General features: G+C 42.8%; 2 protein-coding genes across 2 annotated transcripts in view; both read right to left on the bottom strand.

The window, feature by feature from the left end:
* PDZD7 (PDZ domain containing 7) overlaps positions 1 to 2,815 on the bottom strand; it is a 28,701-nt gene extending 25,886 nt beyond the window's left edge. The window contains exons 1-2 of the mRNA XM_048506894.1: positions 2,623 to 2,815; positions 229 to 369 (exon numbers count right to left, since the gene is read on the bottom strand). Of these exons, the coding sequence (XP_048362851.1) occupies positions 229 to 369; positions 2,623 to 2,815 (334 nt within the window). The remainder of the gene's footprint in view (positions 1 to 228; positions 370 to 2,622) is intronic.
* Positions 2,816 to 10,159: 7,344 nt separating this feature from the next.
* On the bottom strand, positions 10,160 to 18,671 carry LOC125438453 (proton channel OTOP2-like). Its single transcript, XM_048506895.1, has 6 exons — positions 18,374 to 18,671; positions 17,265 to 17,401; positions 16,844 to 16,902; positions 16,139 to 16,266; positions 14,006 to 14,925; positions 10,160 to 10,674 (listed from the first exon to the last, which is right to left on the bottom strand). Exons 1-6 carry the CDS (start codon positions 18,669 to 18,671, stop codon positions 10,420 to 10,422), a joined length of 1,797 nt encoding a protein of 598 aa, XP_048362852.1. The 3' UTR covers positions 10,160 to 10,419.
* Between the last annotated feature and the right edge of the window lie 4,751 nt (positions 18,672 to 23,422).

Raw genomic sequence — 23,422 nt, forward strand, 5'->3', positions numbered from 1 at the left:
GGACCTATGTTGCCTGGATGGTTGTGATATATCTACACATGGTTCTACAAAAGCAAGAAGGTGTGTGGTTATGTTGGAGGAGTAACATCCCTAGATGACCATCTTGTTGGCTAATATTTAAGACTTGTTTGGTGGGAACTAGAAAGAATTTATGGGATTACTGGTAGAAATGACAAGTGACTTTTGAGTACTATTTAAAGCTGGTAGCATAGAAGAGGTTTTACTTACCTGCGCTGCTGCCTTCCTCCACCTTGCTGACAAAGATACCCAGGCCATGCTCTGAACCCCCACGCACGCTGAAGCCCAGCTTCCCACCTGCACTCTTTTCTACTGTAATGGTATTGATGGCATCGCTTTCATCACTGTTAGCTGTGGTGGAGATACAACAAGATATAACTATGAGTAGTGACGCCGCTACACCTCCTTTGCCAGCAGGTTGCCATCCTTTGCCTCCAAACACAAGCTTGCCTACCTGGGCAAGCAATATCAGACAGGACCTCAGGAGGAATGCATAACTTCCCACTTGCAGTGTGACAATCAGGCTCTCTTTTCCCATGGAGCACCAGGCCCAGAACTGACAACCAGGCACTATGAAGACTTAGAGATTTCCCTGTCAAATTTCTGATCGCTTATTTCCTGTGGTGACACCAAGAGATTGTGCTAATCTGCACTTTTTCTCTCCAGCCACACACAATGACAGAATCAGCTCCCTCTCCTGCACTATGAGAATACCAACAACTGTCACAATACACAGGACATGGGCATTTTGCTCCTTTTGTTCAGTTGTGGTACTTTTAAATTTATCAGTAAGGGAACAGGGTGAAGTGTTCTTTGTGATGGAGCAAATGAAAAGTCTTAATCTACAAGGAATTTTGAAATGATCTCTAGATCAGGGAGCTCCCATATAATTCCAATTCAAAACAAAGCCCAGTTTTGCTACAGTTCTACTCCAGAGCTTAGAAAGATAATTCATTCTGCTGTAGGTTTATTTAGCAGATAATACTGTCTGAGGTAAAGAAATGGAAAGAACTCCAGGGCTATCCAAAATATAGGCAGGTCTCCCAGAATTATGCAAATGAAAACTGAACTTGACAGTGGGGAACGTTCCTCCAGTATCCCCACCAGGATGTTAAGGGCTGAGTTGTGGCTGCAGCTGCCAGCCAGATTCTGTGGCTAAGACCTGACTGGTATAACAGTATGAATCACTTTGCTCTCTATTCCCCAGAGTTCTATCAAAGAGTAGGCTTTGATAGTGCAAGCAGGAGAGGCAGCCCCTGGTACAGAGCTATGAATAACTGTTGTTGAAGTACTTACAGTGAAGAAGTATTTTTGGAAGGTGCTAAGGAAAAACAGCAACATCAAAGAAAAAAAAGCCCCTTTCAATAATAAGCATACAATAATCTTTCATAAGAACATATGAACAAGCCTGCTGGATCAGACCAGAGTCCATCTCGTCCAGCATTCTGCTACTTGCAGTGGCCCACCAGGTGCCTTTGGGAGCTCTCATGCAGGATGTGAAAGCAATGGCCTTCTGCTCCTGCTGCTCCCGAGCACCTGGTCTGCTAAGGCATTTGCAATCTCAGATCAAGGAGGATCAAGATTGGTAGCCATAGATCGACTTCTCCTCCATAAATCTGTTCAAGCCCTTTTTAAAGCTATCCAGGTTAGTGGCCATCACCACCTCCTATGGCAGCATATTCCAAACACCTATCACACGTTGCGTGAAAAAATGTTTCCTTTTATTAGTCCTAATTCTTCCCCCCAGCATTTTCAATGTATGCCCCCTGGTTTTAGTATTGTGAGAAAGAGAGAAAATTTTCTCTCTGTCAACATTTTCTACCCTATGCATAATTTTATAGACTTCAATCATATCCCCCCCTCAGACGTCTCCTCTCCAAACTAAAGAGTTCCAAACGCTACAGCCAATCCTTATAAGGAAGGTGCTCCAATCCCTCAATCCTCCTTGTTGCCTTTTTCTGCACTTTTTCTATCTCTTTGATATCCTTTTGAGATGTGGCGACCAGAACTGAACACAGTACTCCAAGTGCGGTCACACCACTGCTTTATATAAGGGCATGACAATCTTTGCAGTTTTATTATCAATTCCTTTCCTAATCATCCCCATCATAGAGTTTGCCTTTTTCACAGCTGCCATGCATTTAGTTGACATTCCCATGGAACTATCAACTAAGACACCCAAATCCCTTTCCTGGTCTGTGACTGATAGCACTGACCCCTTTCAGACTACTCTTCCATGAATACATGTGGTAAAAGCACTCTTTCAGTCCCTCACATACTTATTAATGCTTCATCCTCAGTTTTAAAAAGGTTATTCTTTCTCATGCTCTCTCACCTTTTTGACATTACCTCATGATTGAAATTTTTATAAGGGAGACTCTCTATAATTGTGAAAACCTTTGGTTGGGCTTCCCACTGTGGTTCACTAAGATGGAGGATGGATATTTTTATATTTGCCAATATACACATGGAAGCCACTAAGATGATTAACCAACAGATTCCCTTCATGAGTTGATTTCAAACTACATCAGAAATCTAGGTAGAACCACGCTCAGGAAAGATGCTGTGTGTAGTCCCATCCCCCCATTTTTGCCTTTGTAATACCTTCAATGGGTGAGTTGATGAGGATAACTCTTCCCATGGGGGATGAAGTACGAATGCCTCGGTGGTTCCCATTCACCATCCGGTTCTGCTTGCTCAGTAGGAGACGGTGAGCAGTACTGATGTCACTACTGGAGCCCCGAGAGTGACTGGGGTAAATAATTTCCCCCTGGAATGAATCAAGAGCATGCGCCATGGCTTTATTGGATGCTGGTTGTTCATGGAGGGATTCCCACTCTTGGACAATTTCTGTGGATGATTTGGATAAACACTCTGAGTTCTGGGCAATGGAGAAGCTTTACTTCTTCAGGAGAGTTGGGCTAGTTTGTTACATTTTGGCCCCTAAGTTGCTTCCCACCAGCGGAAACAGATGTTAGACATATTCCAATGAATCATAGTATTATCTCATGTAACCTCATTTTGTTTTGATGTAGTTACCACTTTGGTCTGTCCTTGGAAAAATTTATCTGGTCCTAAAATGCAGGATCCACTGGAAACATTTTGCCTTTCATAGGTCCAAACTCAGGCTCCTTCCGCACAGATTTGCTGCAAGAATGATGATGACAAAGATCAAATCAGATTCTATACTGTCATTAAACCTTTTTGGTTATGCAACAAGATTTTCTTCCCTTGATGCCATACATCCTATCCAAGGAAACCAATCTCTAGTCTTTCCTCAAATTTCTAAATGTTCAGGACAATAATTGTATTTTAAAACTGATTTTTCTATTCACAAAACTGAGAAATTCAATTTAAAAAATAAAATTTGTGACTGAAAGAATTTTAGTGCAACTGCTACTTCTGTAACCTTGATGGCCATGGCTAGGCTGATCTCATTGGATCTCAGAAGACAAGTAGGATCTGTCCGGTTTAGTATTAGGATGGAAGACTGCCAAAGAAGACCACTAAGTTTTTCTCTTGCTTTGAAAACCCTATGGGCCTGCCATAAATTGCCAATCTCCAATACCCCTGCCATACAATTTTAATTGGAATCTCTATTTCAGGTTAGTAATCTAATGCCCATTTATTTTAATCCTAGGGAACTTCACATTGGCTACCCTATGTTACAGGGGCTCCAAAGCATTTTGAGCCTGTGGGCACAAATGGTAAAATTTGGGTACCATTCTGATATGGCATGGCGAACGCAGCAACAAAATGGCTATTGCAGGAGGTGGAGCCAGCAAAAAATGATTGCCACAGCTTAACTTCAGTGATACAGTGCAGAGGTTGTGGTGGCAACACAGCCAATCAGATCTCTAGTAGCTAAGCAAAATGCTTGCTGGGCAAAAGCCCTATCTGGCCTAGCCTGCTTCATAAAAATACTTGGCAGACACCAGAAAAGGTGTCAGCGAGTGCCATGGGGCCCACTTTGGGGACCCCTGCTATATAAAATGGTGGATGGATGCAAGTTTATATTGATAACAGTCAATGTGTCAGCAATAATTGAAATAATGTCATTGTCAAGGGACTATTTTTTTGCCATAGGGTTTGAGGTAAAATAATGATAATGAATTAAACTGCCCTGACCTGGATGGTGCAGGGAAGTCTGATCTTGTCAGATCTTGAAAGTTAAGCAGTGTTGACCCTAATTAGTATTTGGATGAGAGATCACTAAGCAAGTCCAGGGTTGCTACACTGAGGCAAGCAATAACAAAACAACTCTGAACATCTTTTGCCTTGAAATCCCATTATGGTCACCATGAGTTGATTGCAACTTGATGGCACTTTCTACCACCATCAATGAATAAAACTAACTCAGTAAAAATAAGACAATTTATATAGAAATAAAATGGATCACATTCCTTGTTTTTTGAGTGGCAGCAGGAAGGTTATAATCCAGAACATATCTAGACTGCTTCTTTTGACTTCAATGGTGTACCTCCAGATTTATGACATGGTAATTTTTGCCAAATTAACTTCTGTAGAATGACTAGTTTTAGATAAATTCAACTGAAACCAGAATTTCGTATTAATGTAACATAGTTAAATTTCTCAAGAATGCACCAGAATTACTTGCAGGCATATTTACATGACTTTACTATGGGTCACTGCCAAGTTGCTTTCATTTTGTTGTACAAGGTATTTGGTATTTTGAGCAGGGAATCATAACCCCCCCCCCCTTTTTTTTGGTATTGGAAATAATACTCAAGGCAATGGACAGATATGGTATCCTGTACTTAAATATTACTTTTTAACAAGTTTTACTGAACACTGCAAAACTGAACACACAATCCAATTCAAAATAAAGTGATTTTAATGCATAACTCCAACTAAGAAATGAATAGCATTACAAAAAACACTGTTTTTGACTATTTCTTTGTTTATATGAAATGGGAGAAGTCTGAGCCCACAATGACCAATATTTATTGAAGCAACAGAAGTACAGGGGAAAATAAACAATTTAGAGATTTATCAATGTTGGAATAATACTTAAAAATAAACTACAATGTTCTAGATGCAGGTACAATTTTTCCTGTTTGTGCAAATTTATTTAGTTGCACTTTCATACAATGCATATGCATTTTTCTGCATTCTTCTGTGAGGATAATTCAAATAGAATTATCTATGGATATGGCTGGCAAACCCCACTCATAGACCTCATGGGAACCGTCCAGTTGCCATGTCATAAGTTGAGGGAGACAGAGAGGCAAATGGCTAGTAAACAATCAAAGCCAAAAAGAAGCAAATTTAATTATGACAGCAAATTCAGTAGAGGAATTCTGTTTCCACACTTGTTCATTTGAATTTTAAAATCTCACCTTAAATTTGCTACATTCAACAATTACTTCACCTTTAAAAAGGGAAATACTGAGAAGAGACTCAGACACTACTTTCTTTGATGTTATTGAAGTCCTTCCACTAGTTGAAAACCACCCCAAATCTAAATCTAGAATATATTCTGTATTGTCACTTCTAATCAACTCTGCTCGCTATAAGCACTTGCCTGTAATCTCTCAACCCATATGCCATCAGTGTTAGGCAGTGTAAATATCTAAAGCTTTTGATTTAACCATATCCATTGTAACCTCCTGAATAACAATCCCTATGAATTTCTGTGCTCCAAACAAGGGCTTCGGTATCGCAGAGCTGACAGGGTCATTCTATCTGAGAAGCTGAAGAGCTCTGGAAAGCCCTGGAAACCTCGCCCTTTCTGCCATGCAATCACACAGGAAGAGGGGAGGGGAGGGGGATTTTCCAGGCAACTCGGCACCTGTAAGATGCAAGCCCCATTCTCTCCTCTCTCCCTCACCCGCTCCACTCTCAAAAGCTGTTGCCTTGTTTGTACATTAGCTGGAGTGCAGCCTGCTTGCTGAGTGACCTGACCTTAATAAATAAGTGATGTCATCGCTTCCATTAAAGAAACAGCACGGGGGTGGGGAACCTACAAACACTTGTGGGGTAGGACAAAATATGGACTATACCCCACTCAGTGACACCTGGCCACTTGGCGGCAACATTCCTCTATGAACTGCCCTCTTTTGCTCTTTGGCAGTGGAGCAGAAATTTTCAGCACCTTGGACAGGTCCAGCTGTCTGATCCCTGGAAATACCTGCATTAAATTGCAGTCTTCTATCTACAGATACATCTTCCCTCACCTTATTCCCCAATTTATGCAGGCAGTTTTCCTTCTGACCAGGTACACAAAAAAAATCCACAGACAGTTAAGAGAAGAACAGCCCTCAGAGAGATTAACATAATACCTCACTAGTGAGCCCCTTCCGGTCCCCCCTTACCTGTTTTTATGTAGCTCTGCAAACTTCCTCACCTGGGACAACTACACAGTTGAGCCTGGAAACCTGGTGATTGCAAGCTGCACCACCCGCTCTATTACAAGGATTGGCTGATCAAACCAGGAACTAGCATCTTCATAGGTCAGAATAACTGCCAATAATTCCCACCACTTCCTCATTGAATTTACTGTAGGTGGAAGGAAATAAGCTCATCAAATGTATCAGGACTGAAATGTGAGCAAGCGTAGAAGAAAGGGAGCGGCTCAAGCAGGTAACCTTGCTAGATATTTGTCTTAAAAGCAGAACTATTTATGTAACAATATCTGTTCTGGGGTCAAACTGAGCAGATGATGGAATATTGTTCTCAAGAAGGGATTTATACTTTTTATGTGGTGTTGGTTTATTAGTTACCAGAGATGCTTTATTAGACATTAAGATATTTGATTGCCATAGTTTTCTGTTTTGATAGTTGGATGATTATATATTTTGTTTCTGTCTGTTTTTTTTGGGGGGGGGGTTCTTTATGAAACTAAAGCAAAAATATACTTTTTGAGTGAAGGAGAATTGAGCATCAGGTACATTGCCTAAGCATTAGAAGAAAGTTGCTTTCAGTTCATTTTTTCATTGACCGTTTGCAAGAGATACGTATTTGCTATCCATTAAAAACAACATAAGCATGCATTATGACCTGGTTCTTTAGAAGCCCTGAATTTCTTCGATAATAAAAATGGGATGGAACACCAGGGACTCCACTTCCTGAAGAGATTGCTGGCAAGTTCTATTTTTGCTGCTTCTATATACCTCCTTTACTCCAGAATCAAGGGTACCCCCACATAAACATCATGTTTCTGTTTAGTAAGATGCAGATTAAATTCTTCCCCCACAATAATTGATGTGGAAAAGACCTCCTTAAATAACTCCCCCCTCCCTTGCTTTGGCACATGTAGAGATATACTGAACACACAAAGATATATATTTTTGGAGAAGTGGTTTGGTAATTCTGTTAAGTAAGGTTATGCATTAAGCCAGCATTCGATCAAAGCCCAAACTGGAAATGCTACATTTGCTGATATATTCAGAAGAGTGGCTATTTTAACCTGTTTGACAAAGCAAGACAGAAAAGGAGCACCTTTAATCTAATTCAGACTGGCGTTGGGGAATTAATTCAGTTGGTAATACTGGCAAATGTTATTTTGGCACCTGACATTCTTGCTGTTTACAAGGATCAGAAGGAGAATGAACTGTCAGAGATGTACACATGGATTGTGCAACCAGATTATCACAGTAGGTCTGTTTGGCCAAACTCAGCCATAAACATCAATTTAGCTGCAAACTCATTGGTTCAGCGGCTGCTTTGAGTTTGAGGATCTTTGAGCCCTACATTGGTCAACTCAGAAGTAAGCCCCATTTTATCCAATGAGGCTTAATTCCAGAACAGTGTTCCTTGGATTGCAGCCTATTCTTTTCTTATTACTTCAATGTCCATTATGCACAAGAGCAAATACTAGGTTGCAGATGTTAGCATCCAGGCTGGTGGTACTGTGGACTGCAGAGGAGCAATGGAGGCAATTGTGATACTCCTCTCCCTGATGCCAAGCCAAATAAAATCAAGAGTTCATGACAAGGAATTGAGCTCTATGTCTGTAATTTTCCATAAAAACAGACGTGGGTAAGAAATTGGGGTGGGAATGGAACGCTTGTCCCCTGATAATGAAGGCAAGGAGTACAGGAGAAACTGAGGTGCCCCTTACAAGTCCTTGTATGTTTCCCAACACACAACCAGTCCTGATTAGGTAACCAACACTGTACAGCTAAGCCAGCAGGAGGATGAAAGGAGGCAGGAAAAGATGACAGGCTATGGGGGATTTCAGGGAAGGGAGAGAGAGGGGAAAGAGAAAATGAAATATCCTTCCCTCAAGTCCTTGAGAGTCTTCTGTTTGTAAATAACATATTTATGATTACCTCATTAACTATTATAGCTTAAGCTCTACTGAAATGTGGTGTGTTTGGAAGCACTTACTTGCTTGTTCAAATCTGTAGGATGGTTGCATAGTTCTTCTGATTTTTCATTGGATATCAATACCATTGCAACTTCAAGGGTATGCACTGGGGATGTCCTTCTTTAAAAAGGTACATTCTAGCACAGATGGACATAGAGCTTCCCAGTACATCCATACAGCAAAAGCGTCTTTTTCTCTTGGTTCATCACTGTAGCACACAACCAAATGCATAGAGAGAGTTCCAAGCAAAGGCAGATACCTTTTTTCCAGAGATATCCTTCATTTGAGAATCAGGTACAGAGCTAGTCTTTTTTATGGGCTATTGATAGGGTTTTTCCCCCCAAAGTGCTAGATCTTATGTCTCTGACCTAGCTAGGCTCGTGAAAATAATAGCCCATTCTAGAACCCCCTATGACAGTTGGGCAGATTCTAAGACCTGCTTTAACTCATGACCCAGAGAGCTATGTGTTTTTCATTGGAAGCAATGGCTTCTTTTCTAACTAAAAATACAGAATTCCAAAGAGAAATGCAGTCAAATTAAATAAACAATTGATTGATATGTAAAGAAGTCTTGGAAAGATTTTGAAGAAATCCACAGAGATTGTAAAAAAAGAAATGTAACTTTTATTGGATCTGACTGTATCAAAAAGTAACATGGATTAGTGATGATTAGGCAAGTGATTGAAGGAAAATGATGACATTAACACAAAATACTTTTTAGTATTAGGGCAATGATGGAGACTGAGTGAACTGCATTAAGGCAGCAAAACTAACCCCTTGAGGTGGTTGTAGTGACAGCATTCTTCATGTAATCTGATAACCCTTCACAGATTTGTGTATTGATGTTTCTTCTTCTCCATGATGTAAGTTGGCATGTCTCAGGCAATATTTTTGGTTCAGGTGCTAAAGAAAATGCAACATCCACCTGTGAAATATTGGCATGTTGAGAAACCAAAGGGTATGTGCAGAAATTAACTGAACCAAAGGATGGATTAAAAAAATCCACTCAATGGGGCCAGGACCAGAAAGGGAAGGATTTTCTCCTTCTGTTCTGGATTAAGCCCTAGGCTTGCAGAAGAGTATGCAAAACTGCATTGTGGATTAGAAAAACACCCAGATCATGAAAGCAATACCTGTTTCTTTAAGAAAATTGTGCCACTGAGATATTGCAAGACTACTTTCTGAGATTCCAGAGACCATTTTAGGGGATGCTGGGAAGAGAAGGAAAGGGAGACATTGTAGTCACTGCCCCAGGAAGCAATGAGGAAAGCAAGGTCATTGGGAGTGCAGAAATTAAGTTCCCTCCCTTGTCTCTGCAGCCTCCTACAATTCTATAATACTACTGGTATCACCCATGTTTAAGGGGTTTGTGGAGCACATGCCCTTGGGTCACTGACTGATTGCGGAGAAGATCTAATGTATTCTCTGAAAGATACAGTCACTATCCTTCATTTTCCACATTATGCTCATGATAGCAAGAATTTATATAAAATATACATGGTGCTTCTCCAAATAGCTCTTGGTTGAGTGTTCATACAAAAACTGGAAAAGAGAAAACAGCTTCATCTCTGACACCTTTTGAAAACAAGAACATTCCTAGGGAAACGGTGAAAATATTTTACCACAGTTCAGATTAACATCTCCAAGAACTAAAAGGGACAGAGGCTCATTCCGCACATGCAGAATAATGCACTTTCAAACTGCTTTCAAAGCTCTTTGAAGCTGTGCGGAATGGCAAAATCCACTTGCAAACAGTTGTGAAAGTGGTTTGAAAACGCATTATTTTGCGTGTGCGGAAGGGGCCAGAGAAAAGTTGCTTAATGTGGCAGCCACTATCAGTGGATGACCAGCTGCCCATCTCTCATACAGTGTTTTTTTTAATTGACATACAGCTGCCACTAGAAAATGACACAAATGACTATTAAATGTACTTTGACCATGCTGTTAAGTTTCACCTACCAATTATATGGACCTGATAACTTCCTGATCAAAAAGATAGGTAGTATGCATGAAGGTAACCATATATGTTACTTGCTTGTGGGTAGTTAGACAGCTTCATAAATATATCTTTATAAAGAACAGCTCCTCTGGGCATTTCTTGTATGTCCACCTGTGCTTTCCTCCCCATGAAGCTGTCTCAAGACTGGAGCTCCGCAGGTCTTGCAGTAGACTTCAAAGAGGCTGGCCACCGAGTGCATACGGTAGAAGATGCCCAGCGGCAGGGAGATCTTGACCACAATGGCCCAGAGCGTGAAACCATAGAAGGACTGCTCAATTTGGCTCACTAGGTGTGGGCGGGTCCCATAGGCATAAAGAATCCACACCTAGCCAAATAAAGGGGACATACACACACAAGAATTTAAGTGATTCTCAAAAAATACATATATGAGTTACTTCATAGATTATGGAAAAAGCTGTTCACTGTGTCTGTAGAAAAAACTGTTCACTGTATGTGTCTCTGTGTACAACATACAGTGGGGTTTCATGTATCTGAAAACCCATGGTACATACAAACTCTGGAACAGCAACGAGAAAATCTGGGGCATGTGGCTGCATATATTTTTCCTTCAGACATTATGTCATTCATTGCAGTGGTCAAATAGTGTGCCAATTCCTCTCCTCTAGCAACCCTTCCTTTCCCAATAGAGAAGTACACTCTGCAGTGGACCATTTCTGAGTATTTTCAATCATCTTTTCAGCTCTTTGGAATGAGAGGTTAGAACTGGCTCCTTGTTGTCCACATGTTACAGCCATGTCAGCCTGCACTACCTCAGAACCACTCAACGTAACATTCTCTTATATAACCCCCTCCCCAAAATATCTCATAGAAAGACAAGAAATTAAGAAGGCTAGATTAGAATCTTCCACACAGATTGAAGTCTGGCAGTAGTGGATCACTGTCAAATGGTGGTAAACTCAATTATACGATTCTTCCTTCTGCACAGTGCTCAGAAGCTTATTTCATTCAGTTTTTCTAAACGTGCACGTTGACCACTTAATTAATGGTGACCTTTGTTCTTGGGGTTCAGATAATTGATTGCCAGGCTTCCAAGAACTATGGAAACTCTCTTCAATTACAACCATTTGGATCTTTAATTACACTTGCAATCTAGCCAGTTTAAACAAGGTTGGTCCTTTTAAACTGCTATATTTTGGGGGTTAGTCTGTGAAACCAGCACAGCTGGAACAATACTCCTTAGTCTCTGTCTGCATCTGCCTTGAGCTGCAAAATAAAGTATAAGAATCACATGCTGAAACTCTGTGGATATTTGCTCAGAAGTAAATTCCACTATCTCAGGAACAATTCTCCCAAACAGCAGATGAGTAAGTAGGCTGTTTTTCAATGGTGCCATTTCAGAAGGGGCCGGTGCAGTGGGGGTGGCTTACATGATTGAATGGTCCTCCATACAAACAGTGATCTGCACAGAGAAAGCTAAATGTTACAGTAGAAGGGGCTCTAGAATAGATCTGTTTCTGACATCTGGACATCTATGTGCCGAAAAATTTTGAAATGGAAGAACATTCAGTCTTCAGAGTCCCCACATGTTGGCTGGAGTCACACAGTCCAGAAACAATTTACCTCTTCATCTGCTGCTTTGGGAAACTATATTGGGTGCTGTCCTTGAAAGTGAATTGATTTAGGGCTGGACCGCACAGAAACTGTTGGCTATGTCATTGCTGTGGCATTTCCCAGAGTCAGCTGACCAATAAGAGATCAAAGTTAAACCAAACATGTAACTTGCAGGAATCCAGAGACAAGCATTTGATTATATGAATGTTTGTCTTGACCTCTTAAAACATCATTGGTTAAAAATATGTTTTATTAGGTCAGTGTAAAAAGCTTGATATGGGAATTATTTTAAAATAACATTTCCCTTCTGCTGATTCACTTCCGCCCTCTGCTGGTTATTTAGAGCCTCTCGCATATTAATCTTCCTAGACACCGGATTTTAAAAACACAGGAATTGCAGACTCTACTGTAGTGATTGGAAAGCCTCTTTCCTGTGAATTGAAAATCTACATAAAAACATCTTTTTTAAATATCAAAGGTGGCTTTACAGGCATAAATCGAACAGGTTAGTATTTGAGATACAGAAATGAGGGATTATTGAGTTTTTGTTTGTTACAAATTGTTTTAGGGTTCGTCAAGTCAAAGTCTAACACTGTAATGCCAAAAATATTCTAACTATTCCTTGCTAGGCCTTTCCATCTTCATCTAAGACATGCAGTTTTGACATGCGTAGATATTAAACATTTATTTATAACATGTCTGCCTGCAATTTTTCAGCAAAACTGGCACTCAGAACAATTTGGAGCAAGATATATAAAAATACGCTATTAAAGTAAAGTAAGAAAAAAAGACTGTGCAGCCAATGATTTTTATAGTTGTTTGGAAACAAGTCTCAATTGGACTTTTCCTAAGCAAGCACACATAGGAATGCAGTCTTAAAAATCTGCCTATTTCATTTTCCAAGAAGAAAATGAAATAGGCAGATTTTTAAGTCTGCATTCCTATGTGTGCTTACTTAGGCAAAGTCCAATTTTTTGTTGCTTCTTCCTGTTTCAACTGTCCCATTAAAATCACTTTCCAGCCTTGCTGGCAAATCATGTCACCTCAGGAGGGACTAAACTGTTGGCTTAAATTCTTGGCTTAAGAATGCCCAGAATGCTTGTCCTTAATAAAACATATTTATACATTAAATACTACTTTTTAACTTTTCTACTTCCTGATTTTTACCACATCACTGACAACCTTTTAACAAAACTCCCAACAAGCAACGAAGGACCAGGACTGAGCACCAAGCAAAGGAAGATTTTGGGACTGAGGTCATGTTTGTTTCAAAGCACTGCCCCCTACAAAAATCACCACACACATCCAACCCTGCCAGATTGTACTTATTTTTTTTACATGAGTTCCCATTACTTTGTCCACTTTTGACCCACTTATGAAACACTTTAACTGTAACCAGAAGGGAAAACTGCACTGAACTTTTGTATTATTTTTAAAATATCTTTATATGCTAACCACACCAAACGTTGCCCTACCGTGTTTCCCCGAATATAAGACAGTGTCTTATATTAATTTTTGCTCCCAAAGATGTGCTATGTCTTATTTTCAGGGGATGTCTTATTTTTCCTGTGTTCTGTTTGTCGGGCATGCTGCCAAACAAAAACTTTGCTATGTCTTACTTTCGGGGGATGCCTTATATTTCGCACTTCAGCAAAACCTCTACTATGTCTTATTTTTCGGGGATGTCTTATATTAGGGGAAACAGGGTAGCTCTAGTGAGGCCTAATGTAGGGAAACGGAAAGTCAGTGATTTTGAGAACCATTTCCAAAGCCTGGCAAGATTCCCTAAATCTTCAAAGGTGGAATCTACTTTTCCCAGACTTTGGCAGCACACAACAGCCAGGCATGGTGAAAAAGCAGGCACGCTTTCTCAAGGTTTGAGGCTCCTCTGGGGTCTAGACTAGCTATAAACAAGGGGGATGCATGGTCTGTTGATGGTATTTTAGAGTGTTATTTCTTTCACAATCCATGACATTGGGATCAGGATGGGGAGACCCATGTTATAGGCTTGAGCTGAACCCGGAGAGCTTATGTTTGAGCCCCAGCAGCACATCTCAATCTGACTTGAGCCTGACTCAGCTCACCGAGATATTGTAGAAGATAAGGAGAATAGAGATGTTCTGCAGAATCTTCCTTCTGATGCTTGATCTCTTAGATTCACATTGAACTTGTGATATCTGGAAGAGACATGGGTCAGTACCATAGTCTGTCAAGGGCTGTGCTGGCTGATGCTCCAAATTGGCCATGATGTTGGTCAGTGGGTTGGTTTTGGAGAAAGGTTCATTGCTGTACTGCTCCACATGGCCTCTGGAGATGGAAAAAACCCAGCTGGTGCCATCAGTCTCACTACTGTCTTGGGCATCTGGCTCATTAGAGAGACTAGAATACAAAGCTTCAGTGATGAAGAGATTCTGCCCCAGGATCTGGATAGTCTTGCAGAGAGAGAAGCAAAAGTCCAGGAGATGGAGGCTGCCATTGGCATGAAGAAAGAAGATGGCAACTAAAGAGAAAATGGATACCATGAGGGGACCACAGGAGCTGCCCAGAAGCAAAGTTACATCTAAGTTTCTTACCACGCTCTTATCAGAGGAGGGTGCAGAAGCCTTTCTCTGCACCCTGTAGGTGATGATGCCAATCAAGGTAGCCAAGAACATAGCAGATAACAACACAGAGTTGAAGATGTAGTATGTTCGAAGAGCTTCAGGGATAGTTTTAGGAGACTTAGCAAGCACTCCAAAAGAGATCATCACCCCAAAGGTTACTGAAATGGCCAAAGCTCCCAGTACTAAGCCAGTGAACACTCCACTGAGATGGAAGCGTACTCTCTGAGTGTGTGAGGGCTTCTGGTGATGGACTTCTCGCCCAATGTTCTTCCAGATAATGTACAACATTGTAGAAGAGAAGAGGCTGAACTCAATATTGAATGGATGCAGGTATTCAGCACCTTCCGAAAAGATGTGGCAAAGATTGGTAGTGCAGACACAACTGTTAGTGAAGGAGTCACCTACAGGAATGGCAAATAGAACGTGGTAAATACTGGCAGCACTGAACAAGTAGCATAGTCCCTGAGACTTCTAACCAAGGAGATGCCCATTCAATCCCACCAACTTTAGTGGATGTGTACAATTTCACCAGCTAAGCAAGGTTCTTTATCATATCTCTGTGTCCTTCAGAATGACTGGTATGGGATGGGTGGCTGCAAAGCTGAAGGGATGGTGGATTTTATATCAGCATTTTGAGGGATCAGAGGGATGGTATGAGAACATACAAGCAATAAGAGAGGAGGCATGCTGACCATGGAGGGAGGAGTGGCTAAAGTGAAAATGGGAAGGTTAAGCGGAGAAGGAATGTAAGAATCCACTGGGGAAAGGAAGAGGGGGGTTATCAATTACAGAATACAAAGAACAAATATGTGACAGGTGCAAAGGACAATAAGAAGCTACTGCAGTGGCGTACTGGGGCTAAATTGTGCCTGGGGTCATGACTGCCTCCCTACGCTCCCCCCCCCCAACCTGGCTCCCCGCGCCCCACTTACAGGAGTCAGGGAGCTAGCAGGGAGAGCAGGACTCAGGAGGCGGGGCTTGGACAGGTGCTGTGGTGGCAGGCCGGCTCCTAGGCCACCTGCCGCTGAGCCCTGCCTCCCTTCAGGCCAGCTCCTGCCATCCCCAGGGCCTGGGGAGAGAAAAATCCAGCCTGCAGGGAGGCTGGGGGAGCTGGCCTGTGGCTGTGGCAAACAACTCAGCCATCGAGCACTACCCTGGCACAGGGGGAGCCTCCGGGCACTGGCCAGGTCGCCACACCATGAGGCCGGGTGTAGGGATCTGGCTGGTGCCTGGTGCCCCCCCCCCCACGTGATGGAACAGTGTATGCCCGACATGGGATACCCCTTGTCCCCATTAGTGGTACGCCACTGAGCTACAGGATAAGATAGGGTAGATATCTTCATAATGTACAGACCAAGCCTATCACCTATATGTTGATCACACAGAAATATGTCTGTGTTGATTTAGCAATTATCTGATTTCCTCAGTGTGAAGGACTCAGAGCAGAAGGTGGCAAACCAAGGCTGCTAATGCTATGAAGAAAGGCATCAGGAAAGGTCATTGCCTTCAAAACACTTCTTAGTCGTACGTAATTAGGCACATATGTATCCGTCCTCTCCTAAGCCTCTATGCTTAATATACCCTTCCCAGATGAGAAAAAGGAGGGGATTGTACCTTGTGAAGCTTGGGGATTTTCTCCTCTGTAAGTATCATAAAACTCTTCTAGCTGCTTCATGGACTCATCCAGCACCACACTCATCCACAGCAGAACATTGGTAGCCAGCGTGTGCATCAGCCCAAATCTAGAAGCCCCACAGAGAAAGCAGGAGTCATTCAGGGAGGAGTCATATTGCTGTTCACCCCTTCCCTAACATCCTGATTCAAAGTTACCTGCAGTCTCCATAAACCCCACTCGCAGCTCAACAGTGCTACTAATCCCAGCAGTTCTTAGCATTTCATCATTGCCACATACTAAAATGTCAGGGGTATAATATACTGCCTGCACTGTGCTCCAATTTTTCCTCTACGGTAGAACAATTGACAATGTTTGATCCCTCCCATAGTTTCCGAACCTTACATAGTCATTTGTACAGCTGTTTCAGGTAATAAACTCCTATTACCATCTTGTCCTATTGATAGTGGCTCATCAACCTTCTACTAAAGGAAGCATCTCAAATGTAGGATGCCAGTGATTTCATAAGTCTACAGTTTCCTTCCCCTTGCTCACTCATACTTTGGAAAGCTTGTATGGAGAAGCTTGAAGAAATAAGGAACCTCCAACGCTCCCATCAGCTAAGGTTGATTGTATTAAAGTCCTGCCATAATGTTGCTAGGTAACAGACCTGTCTTCTTTTTGCACACTTATGAAGACAGTCCTACCTATTTAGATGCTGGTGTTCCTGGATGCAAACCTTAGCGTTAAACAACAGCAATGAGACCTGTATGAAGGAATGAGTAGGGGGGAAAGACATTGCATCATTATTAATGGAATAACATACTCCTAAAAATCTCTGAAATCCTGCCTCGTGGTATGTAGTCATAATGCAGCCATTATTCAAGGGGGGGTGGGGGTGGATGCAGCAGAAGGAATGGGAATCTCACTAGACCTGGATTGGAAGTGTATGGGACTGGAGAAGCAGGAAGCCAGAGGCTGCATGAAGAATGTTTGCTCATTCAAGGTTCAGCCACCTTTGTGGCCCTGATGAAGGCAGAAAAGCGGAATATAAATTTGGTAAACAATTAAATAAAGTCCCTGGGTATCTATCTGGCCAGCAAGTATCTGGACCAGATCTCTCATCACCTGAATGATGGTGAAAACAGCTTGAACAATAGGGAACGTTGTGATCAGCATGGAGGCGCAGTGCTGCAGTTCATAGTAATATCCCAAGGAGAGGCAGTCTAGCACCAGTGTGGCCAATGCAAAGAGAGACAGACCACCTGCCAAGATAAGACATCACAATTACCCCAAACATTACACCTAGAACAGTCACTTGGTATTTCCCTTGTTTCATTTTCAGCTTGTGAAGAGGAAGGGAAGGAGGATAATTAATATTCAGCATCAAGGGTATGGTACCCTTTCAGTTCAAGTGTGTCCATTTTGTAGGACAACAAATGGACCTAGAATTCCAGGTGACCAAGGAAAGGGTCTGAAACCTGACAACATGTAGCTTTCAAAAGTGAAGTCCTACCTCTTTTCTCTCTGCTTTACAATACTGACAGGTAGCACTGGTATGAGAAAGGAACAAGACAGAACGTAAACATTGGCATAGTAAGAGAGAACAGAGATATACAAGACCAGCACTGAAAAGTACTAACACAGGCATCCAAGAGTGAATCTCCCCTTCCTTCAACAGGAAATGCACAAGACACATTATTGCTAATAATGGAAAATAATTAAATATTTCCTTTTCTATGACAGTGCTCATAGGAGCAGACAATTCATGCAACAAATTGTGAGTAGATGGGCTGAAATGTGGCTCGGCATTTGTGGAAGAACACTTGCCTTGAATGGCACATGTCCCTGGTTCAGTCCCTGGAATCTCTACTTAAAAGCTCTCAGGTAGGAGATATTTCTCTAAAGCCTCTGGGTAGGCCAATGATGTCAAGCAGCTTCACATGATCAAATAATTGAACAGACTCTCAGGGATAGAACACGAGTTAAGCTGCAGGACAGGCTTGAGGCACATTAACAAAGCTGTGGAGTTTAGGACTTGAATACCAAGACAGTCTGGTTGTATCTGACAGATAGTGGCAGACCCCTGTAACAATTGCAATGAATTTCAGAGCTCCTATACTGAGGTAGTGCTTGATTCCCTTGACGACTCAGGTCAGAAAGTCTCTTGGACAGTGATTCTCTCCAAAGTTTGTGAGTCTATGGACCAAAGGATAGGATTTGTGTGGCACTCGTACCTTTGAGCCAGCTCGCTCCAGCATGGTGGTCCTGATGCATTTTCAGCTGCCTGTTGCCAGCAGAGCGCCAGCCAAACCAGAGCATCCAGATGCAGGAAGAAATCATGAGCACCATCAGGAAAGCATGGACGTTGTGGCTCAGCAGTCTGTGTCGGTACATCTCAGCCAGGAGCACAGCGCTGCCCACAAATGTCAGCAGGGCCAGATAGAGCAAAGACAGCAGTGAGCTGGATTGGGTGGTTGATGCCATGAGGGAGAAGGCTCGCTTTACAGGATGTGGCAATGTAGTGCTCAGCATGCCAGGTAGTAGACTGGAGACAAAAAAATGGCCAGAGAGGAGGGTGAGGCTTCTATATACACAAACATCCCTGCATGAAGTCCACACACCCTATGTTGATGTGCATGCACATCTTTTCATAGTGTTCATACATGGAGCTTAGTGTCTCAGAGAAGTACAATTTGTAATGGTGAAAAAGAAGAGCATATGCCAAATGGTAACTGTGTTTGCTTTTTCAACAGATGCTTAGCACATGTTGGTCATCACTGCATGTTGGCTGCAGAAACATTGTATGTTTGAAGTTGGCTTCTAGTGTCATACTAGATTTCATGATACAGTGTGGAAAATTCTCCTGGGATTTAAAGGCCTTTGTGGCATGAAAATAAGTCAATGGCCACCCCAATCTAAGATGCCCTGGTTGTGTAACTGGCCTACGGCTTTTGCCACAAAGTACACTGAAGCCCATCCTCTTAGGAAAGTCCAAGAAGAAGAGGTGTGCATCTTTCCCCAAGCCCTTTCTGCAATACAACAGTGTCAAACCTGGGGCACTGTAAGTAGAAGAAGAGTTGGATTCATATCCCTTCTTTCTCTCCTGTAAGGGGACTCAAAGGGGCTTACAAACTCCTTTCCCTTTCCCCCTCACAACAAACACCCTGTGAGGTAGGTGGGGCTGAGAGGGCTCAGAAGAACTGTGACTAGCCCAAAGTCATCCAGCTGGCATGTGTTGGAGTGCACAGGTTAATCTGAATTCCCCAGATAAGCCTCCAAAACTCAAGCGGCAGAGCGGGGAATCAAACCCGGTTCCTCCAATTAGAGTACTCCTGCTCTAAACCACTATGCCACTGCTGCTCCAAATAGCTGTCAGAAACATCCTGCGAGATTTCACATTGCTCTGTTAATTCATATATTCCAATTATAATAAATGGTCTTCATGTTTGCTCTTGCTGTTCCATCCTTTCTCTCACAGCCAACTCTGAAAGTCAACCTTTTTCACTGCCTCACAACCTCCTCACACAGAATATCTTTTATTTCTCATCTCTTTCTAATTGTGCCCACAAGCACTTATCTTTTTTTTTCCAGGAAAGGAAAAAGAAGAAACACATCTCTATGACTGATGTTGTCAGAATTGTAACTCCAGTAGTGAGAATCTGCAAGTTCCAATGTTAAAGGCTGCTCAAACAGTAGGTAGAAAAAGGCACCCCCCCTTCGCCTGCAACGTCAGACTCAGTCATATTTCTTCTTCCTAGCTTTCTAGCTCTAAAGAGGCTAAAGCCTGGATGGACACACAGCCACCCTCAGAAGTCCTCCAGCCTCCAGTGCACCAGCACAGCTGCAGTGTACTAAACCATAAGAAAAAGAACATCTACTGCCCCCAGGCTTAGCAGCCAGCTCAACCCCACATGACAAGTTGGGAAGGTGAAACTCAGCACTAGGGAACCTTCTTTCCACAACTAGGTAGAACACTCCCATTTTAGATGCCTCGGAACAGGCTACGGATGACCAACTCCTCCAGCTTTCCATGCTCTCAATTGCTCCAACTCATTCTCCTTCGTTTTTCCTGACACTCTCTTAAACCTTGTGATGCACATAGATCCTCTTCTAGCCTATGGGTATGTTCTTAGAAAGTTCTAGTTAAGATGGGACAAAACCATCTAAATCAAGGAACATGGCAAGTGCTGATGTGGCATCCATACCAGAGGAACTGGGCGGGTAGCTAGCAGTAATGGATCATTTTGTGTCTTAGGCCACATGTGTGTTTAGTGGGAGAAAAGTAATTCCCCCATCTTCCCTGATAGATAGCTAGAGGAGTGATTTTTCAGGGTGGATAATGAGGGAAAACCAGAATCAGATTTTGCAGCAGAATGAAAGAAGTAGTGGTGTTTGGATTCATACCCCGCCTTTCTCTCCTGTAAGGAGACTCAAGGCAGCTTACGAACTCCTTTCCCTTCCTCTCCCCACAACAGAAACCTTGTGGGGTAGGTGGGGCTGAGAGATTTCAGAAGAACTGTGACTAGCCCAAGAACACTCAGCAGGACAGCAGGACATTTTACCAGATAAGAGTCCATGGTTCGTGTGGAGGGGTAGGGAACCATACCCGGTTCACCAGATTAGAGTCCACGTGCTTTTAACCACTATACCACGCTGGTTTTCTAAAAGGTACAACAGACTGATTTAACAATAAAGAATGGAACACACACACACACCGCATCAACTATTTCAATTGTCACTCACCCAAGAGATAACTGGAACTATCAAATAGAAATATACTGGGAGATAGAGATAAAAATTTGTGGAAATCATTTTCAAACCAGAAAAAAAAGTGACTCTAATCATCTCATTCCTGCCTTCCTAGACATCTTGGAGTCCCACTGCCCCACTCTAGAAACAGTGACCACCACAGCGCCCTTTTATAAATAATACCTGGATTTCCAAGTCTACTTTTGTTGCTCCACGCTCTTTTTTCTCACCTACGCTGCCGAGACTTCAAATCTCTCACTCATTTGAGCCAAAAAGAGCTGTGTCCAAATGCCTGGAGAAACTGGATTGGTGATGCCTTAATATACCAGTGAACATGGACCACTCCCACCAGCATAATTAGAGCCCAAGAGACCAGGGCTTCCCTCTTCATCTACCCTTTCTGCTTCTCTCTTTGCTTCTGCCTAGTTTTCAAGGACCCTTTCAACGTTACAACAGAAGTACTTCAGCTTTCAGCATGCACACCTCCTAACATTGTACAGGAAAACAGAAACATACTTTTCACACTGAGGCCATTTCCCCACTGAGAAATTAAATCTAGATACAACCAGGTTTCAAAAGAATCGGCACCTTTACATCAAGGTTTCACCCTCGCCACTGCAGCATGTGTGTCATGACGACATCCATGTCTATCATGCTTTCAAACAGTGCAGCAAACCCCACGATCACTTGCTTGATCCGAGATGTGCAATCTGCTGCCAGCCGGCTTTTCTTCCCTCGGCCGATTGGCTGTTGCACGCGTGTTGAAAGTGAGGAATTTTTCAAAGAAGAAAAAAAACTTTTTTTTTGCGCAGCTATGTCACCATGCACATGCCATGGATAGGACGGTAGTTGCTTTTCACACTAAGCTATGTTTCTGCGTTGCTTCAGTACTCTTTACCCATGCAACTGTGGTGGCACAAAAGTGTAATTTTAGTTAACAGTTGGCACAGAAATCATGTTCCACGCAGCCACGTTTCCACGTAGCTTCCGCTGGTATGAAACAAAAGCAATTTGCACGCAGCCCACTGCAGTTTGATTGGCTGGAAGGCTTCGTGTCACTGACAACGGCGGGAAATTATATCTGGATTGAAACCCCGATCCTCCCCACAGATCTGGATTCAGCGTGTTTTTTTTAAAGGTGCACTTTCATGCAGGTTCTGAAAAAACACGCGATCCGGGGGGGGGGGGGGTGAGGGAGCGCCAGAACCAGGGTGAATATGTGTATGGTGATCAGGCAGTGGGGAGTTCTTGCTGAAACCTGGTTATTTCATGTGAGTATCACACTATTAATTGACTGTGGCGAATCGACCTGAGAGAAAAAAAAACCTCTTGGTCCTATGGCAGACAGGCCAGGTCAGAAAGCAACTTCTATAGCACCTGGTGACACACCCCACCAAAGCCACGTTGAAATGCTTGCACCAGACTTGATACTGTTTTGCGACCCACATTTATTTTACTTTTTAACATTTATATTTATATCCCGCCCTCCCCAACAGGGTTCAGGGCAGCAAACCACTTGGTTTCCATACACAGTAATGTAGACACCACGGAGCATCTCAATTCGAAACTGGCACCCAGTCCCCCAAACAGAAAAAAAAATTGCACCAGTCAGCTCAAGATAAAAAGTAGTAAATATTTGCTTCCTCCAGCATTATATACAAATGCAGTGGTCACCAGCAATCCATTCCTCCCCAGTCCACTCCAACGAGGATTTCTGACACTCATCTACCTTGTGCTTCAGCCGATTCCATTCGTTTCCTTTATTCTGCACTCTAGTATCTTTTTGAAAGGCTAGACTAGAACATCAGGTTGCTTATGGGCCCTTTCTCACCTACAAGTTGATGCTTTATCGAAGTGAATCACTACGCAAAAGGACTTTGAATAGAACCTACACAAGCGGACCACTTTCGAACTACAACCACACGCTGGCCCCTTCCACGCATGCAGAATAATGTACTTTCAATCCACTTTCACAATTGTTTGCAAGTGGATTTTGCTATTCCACACTGTAAAATCCAACTGCAAAAGTGAATTGAAAGTGGACTGAAAGTGAATTATTCTGCATGTGCATGTGCGGAAAGGGCCGCTGTGTCACCATCGTCATTACCCTGAGAGTTTGCAGCTATAGACGCTGTGTCTACATCGTCATTACCCTGAGGTTTGCAGCTATGGGCCTTTTGATGTAAATGAGTGTGTGTGTTGGGGGGGGGGGGGGCGGGGGAGGCACTCAACAATCAAAATGCCCTTTTTGGGGAGTGGGGGACATGCCAGATGGTTGAAAACGAGGCTTCTGCAAAAACCGAGCTCTGGCGCCTGCTGGTTGTTTTGCTCCTTTGCCTTGAATGCTCCGGCGCGCTTGCAAGGAGAGAGGCAAGACGAGCTCTCGGGATTGCTTTCCCCGCGTGTGCCACCCGGCACGTAGCCCCGCCGCCACCGGAGCCCCGCTCTGATCCGAAAGCGCCCATCTGCACAGAGAGGAAAAGGTCACAACAGATGGCTCGGCTGCAGCTCCACTTTCCTATGCTTTTCCTAAG

This window comes from Sphaerodactylus townsendi, linkage group LG08 (genome assembly GCF_021028975.2).
Source record: "Sphaerodactylus townsendi isolate TG3544 linkage group LG08, MPM_Stown_v2.3, whole genome shotgun sequence".
Lineage (NCBI taxonomy): Eukaryota > Metazoa > Chordata > Lepidosauria > Squamata > Sphaerodactylidae > Sphaerodactylus > Sphaerodactylus townsendi.

Bases quoted from the DNA above. Each gene is read 5' to 3' on its own strand.
- LOC125438453 (XM_048506895.1), bottom strand. From the start codon at position 18,671: ATGCTGAGCACTACATTGCCACATCCTGTAAAGCGAGCCTTCTCCCTC. The intron at 14,926-16,138 runs GTACAATCCCCT...CCATTCCTGTAG, and splicing joins AAATCCCCAAGCTTCACAAG to GTGACTCCTTCACTAACAGT. The intron at 10,675-14,005 runs GTGAGCTGAGTC...TTATTTGGCTAG, and splicing joins TTATCTTCTACAATATCTCG to GTGTGGATTCTTTATGCCTA.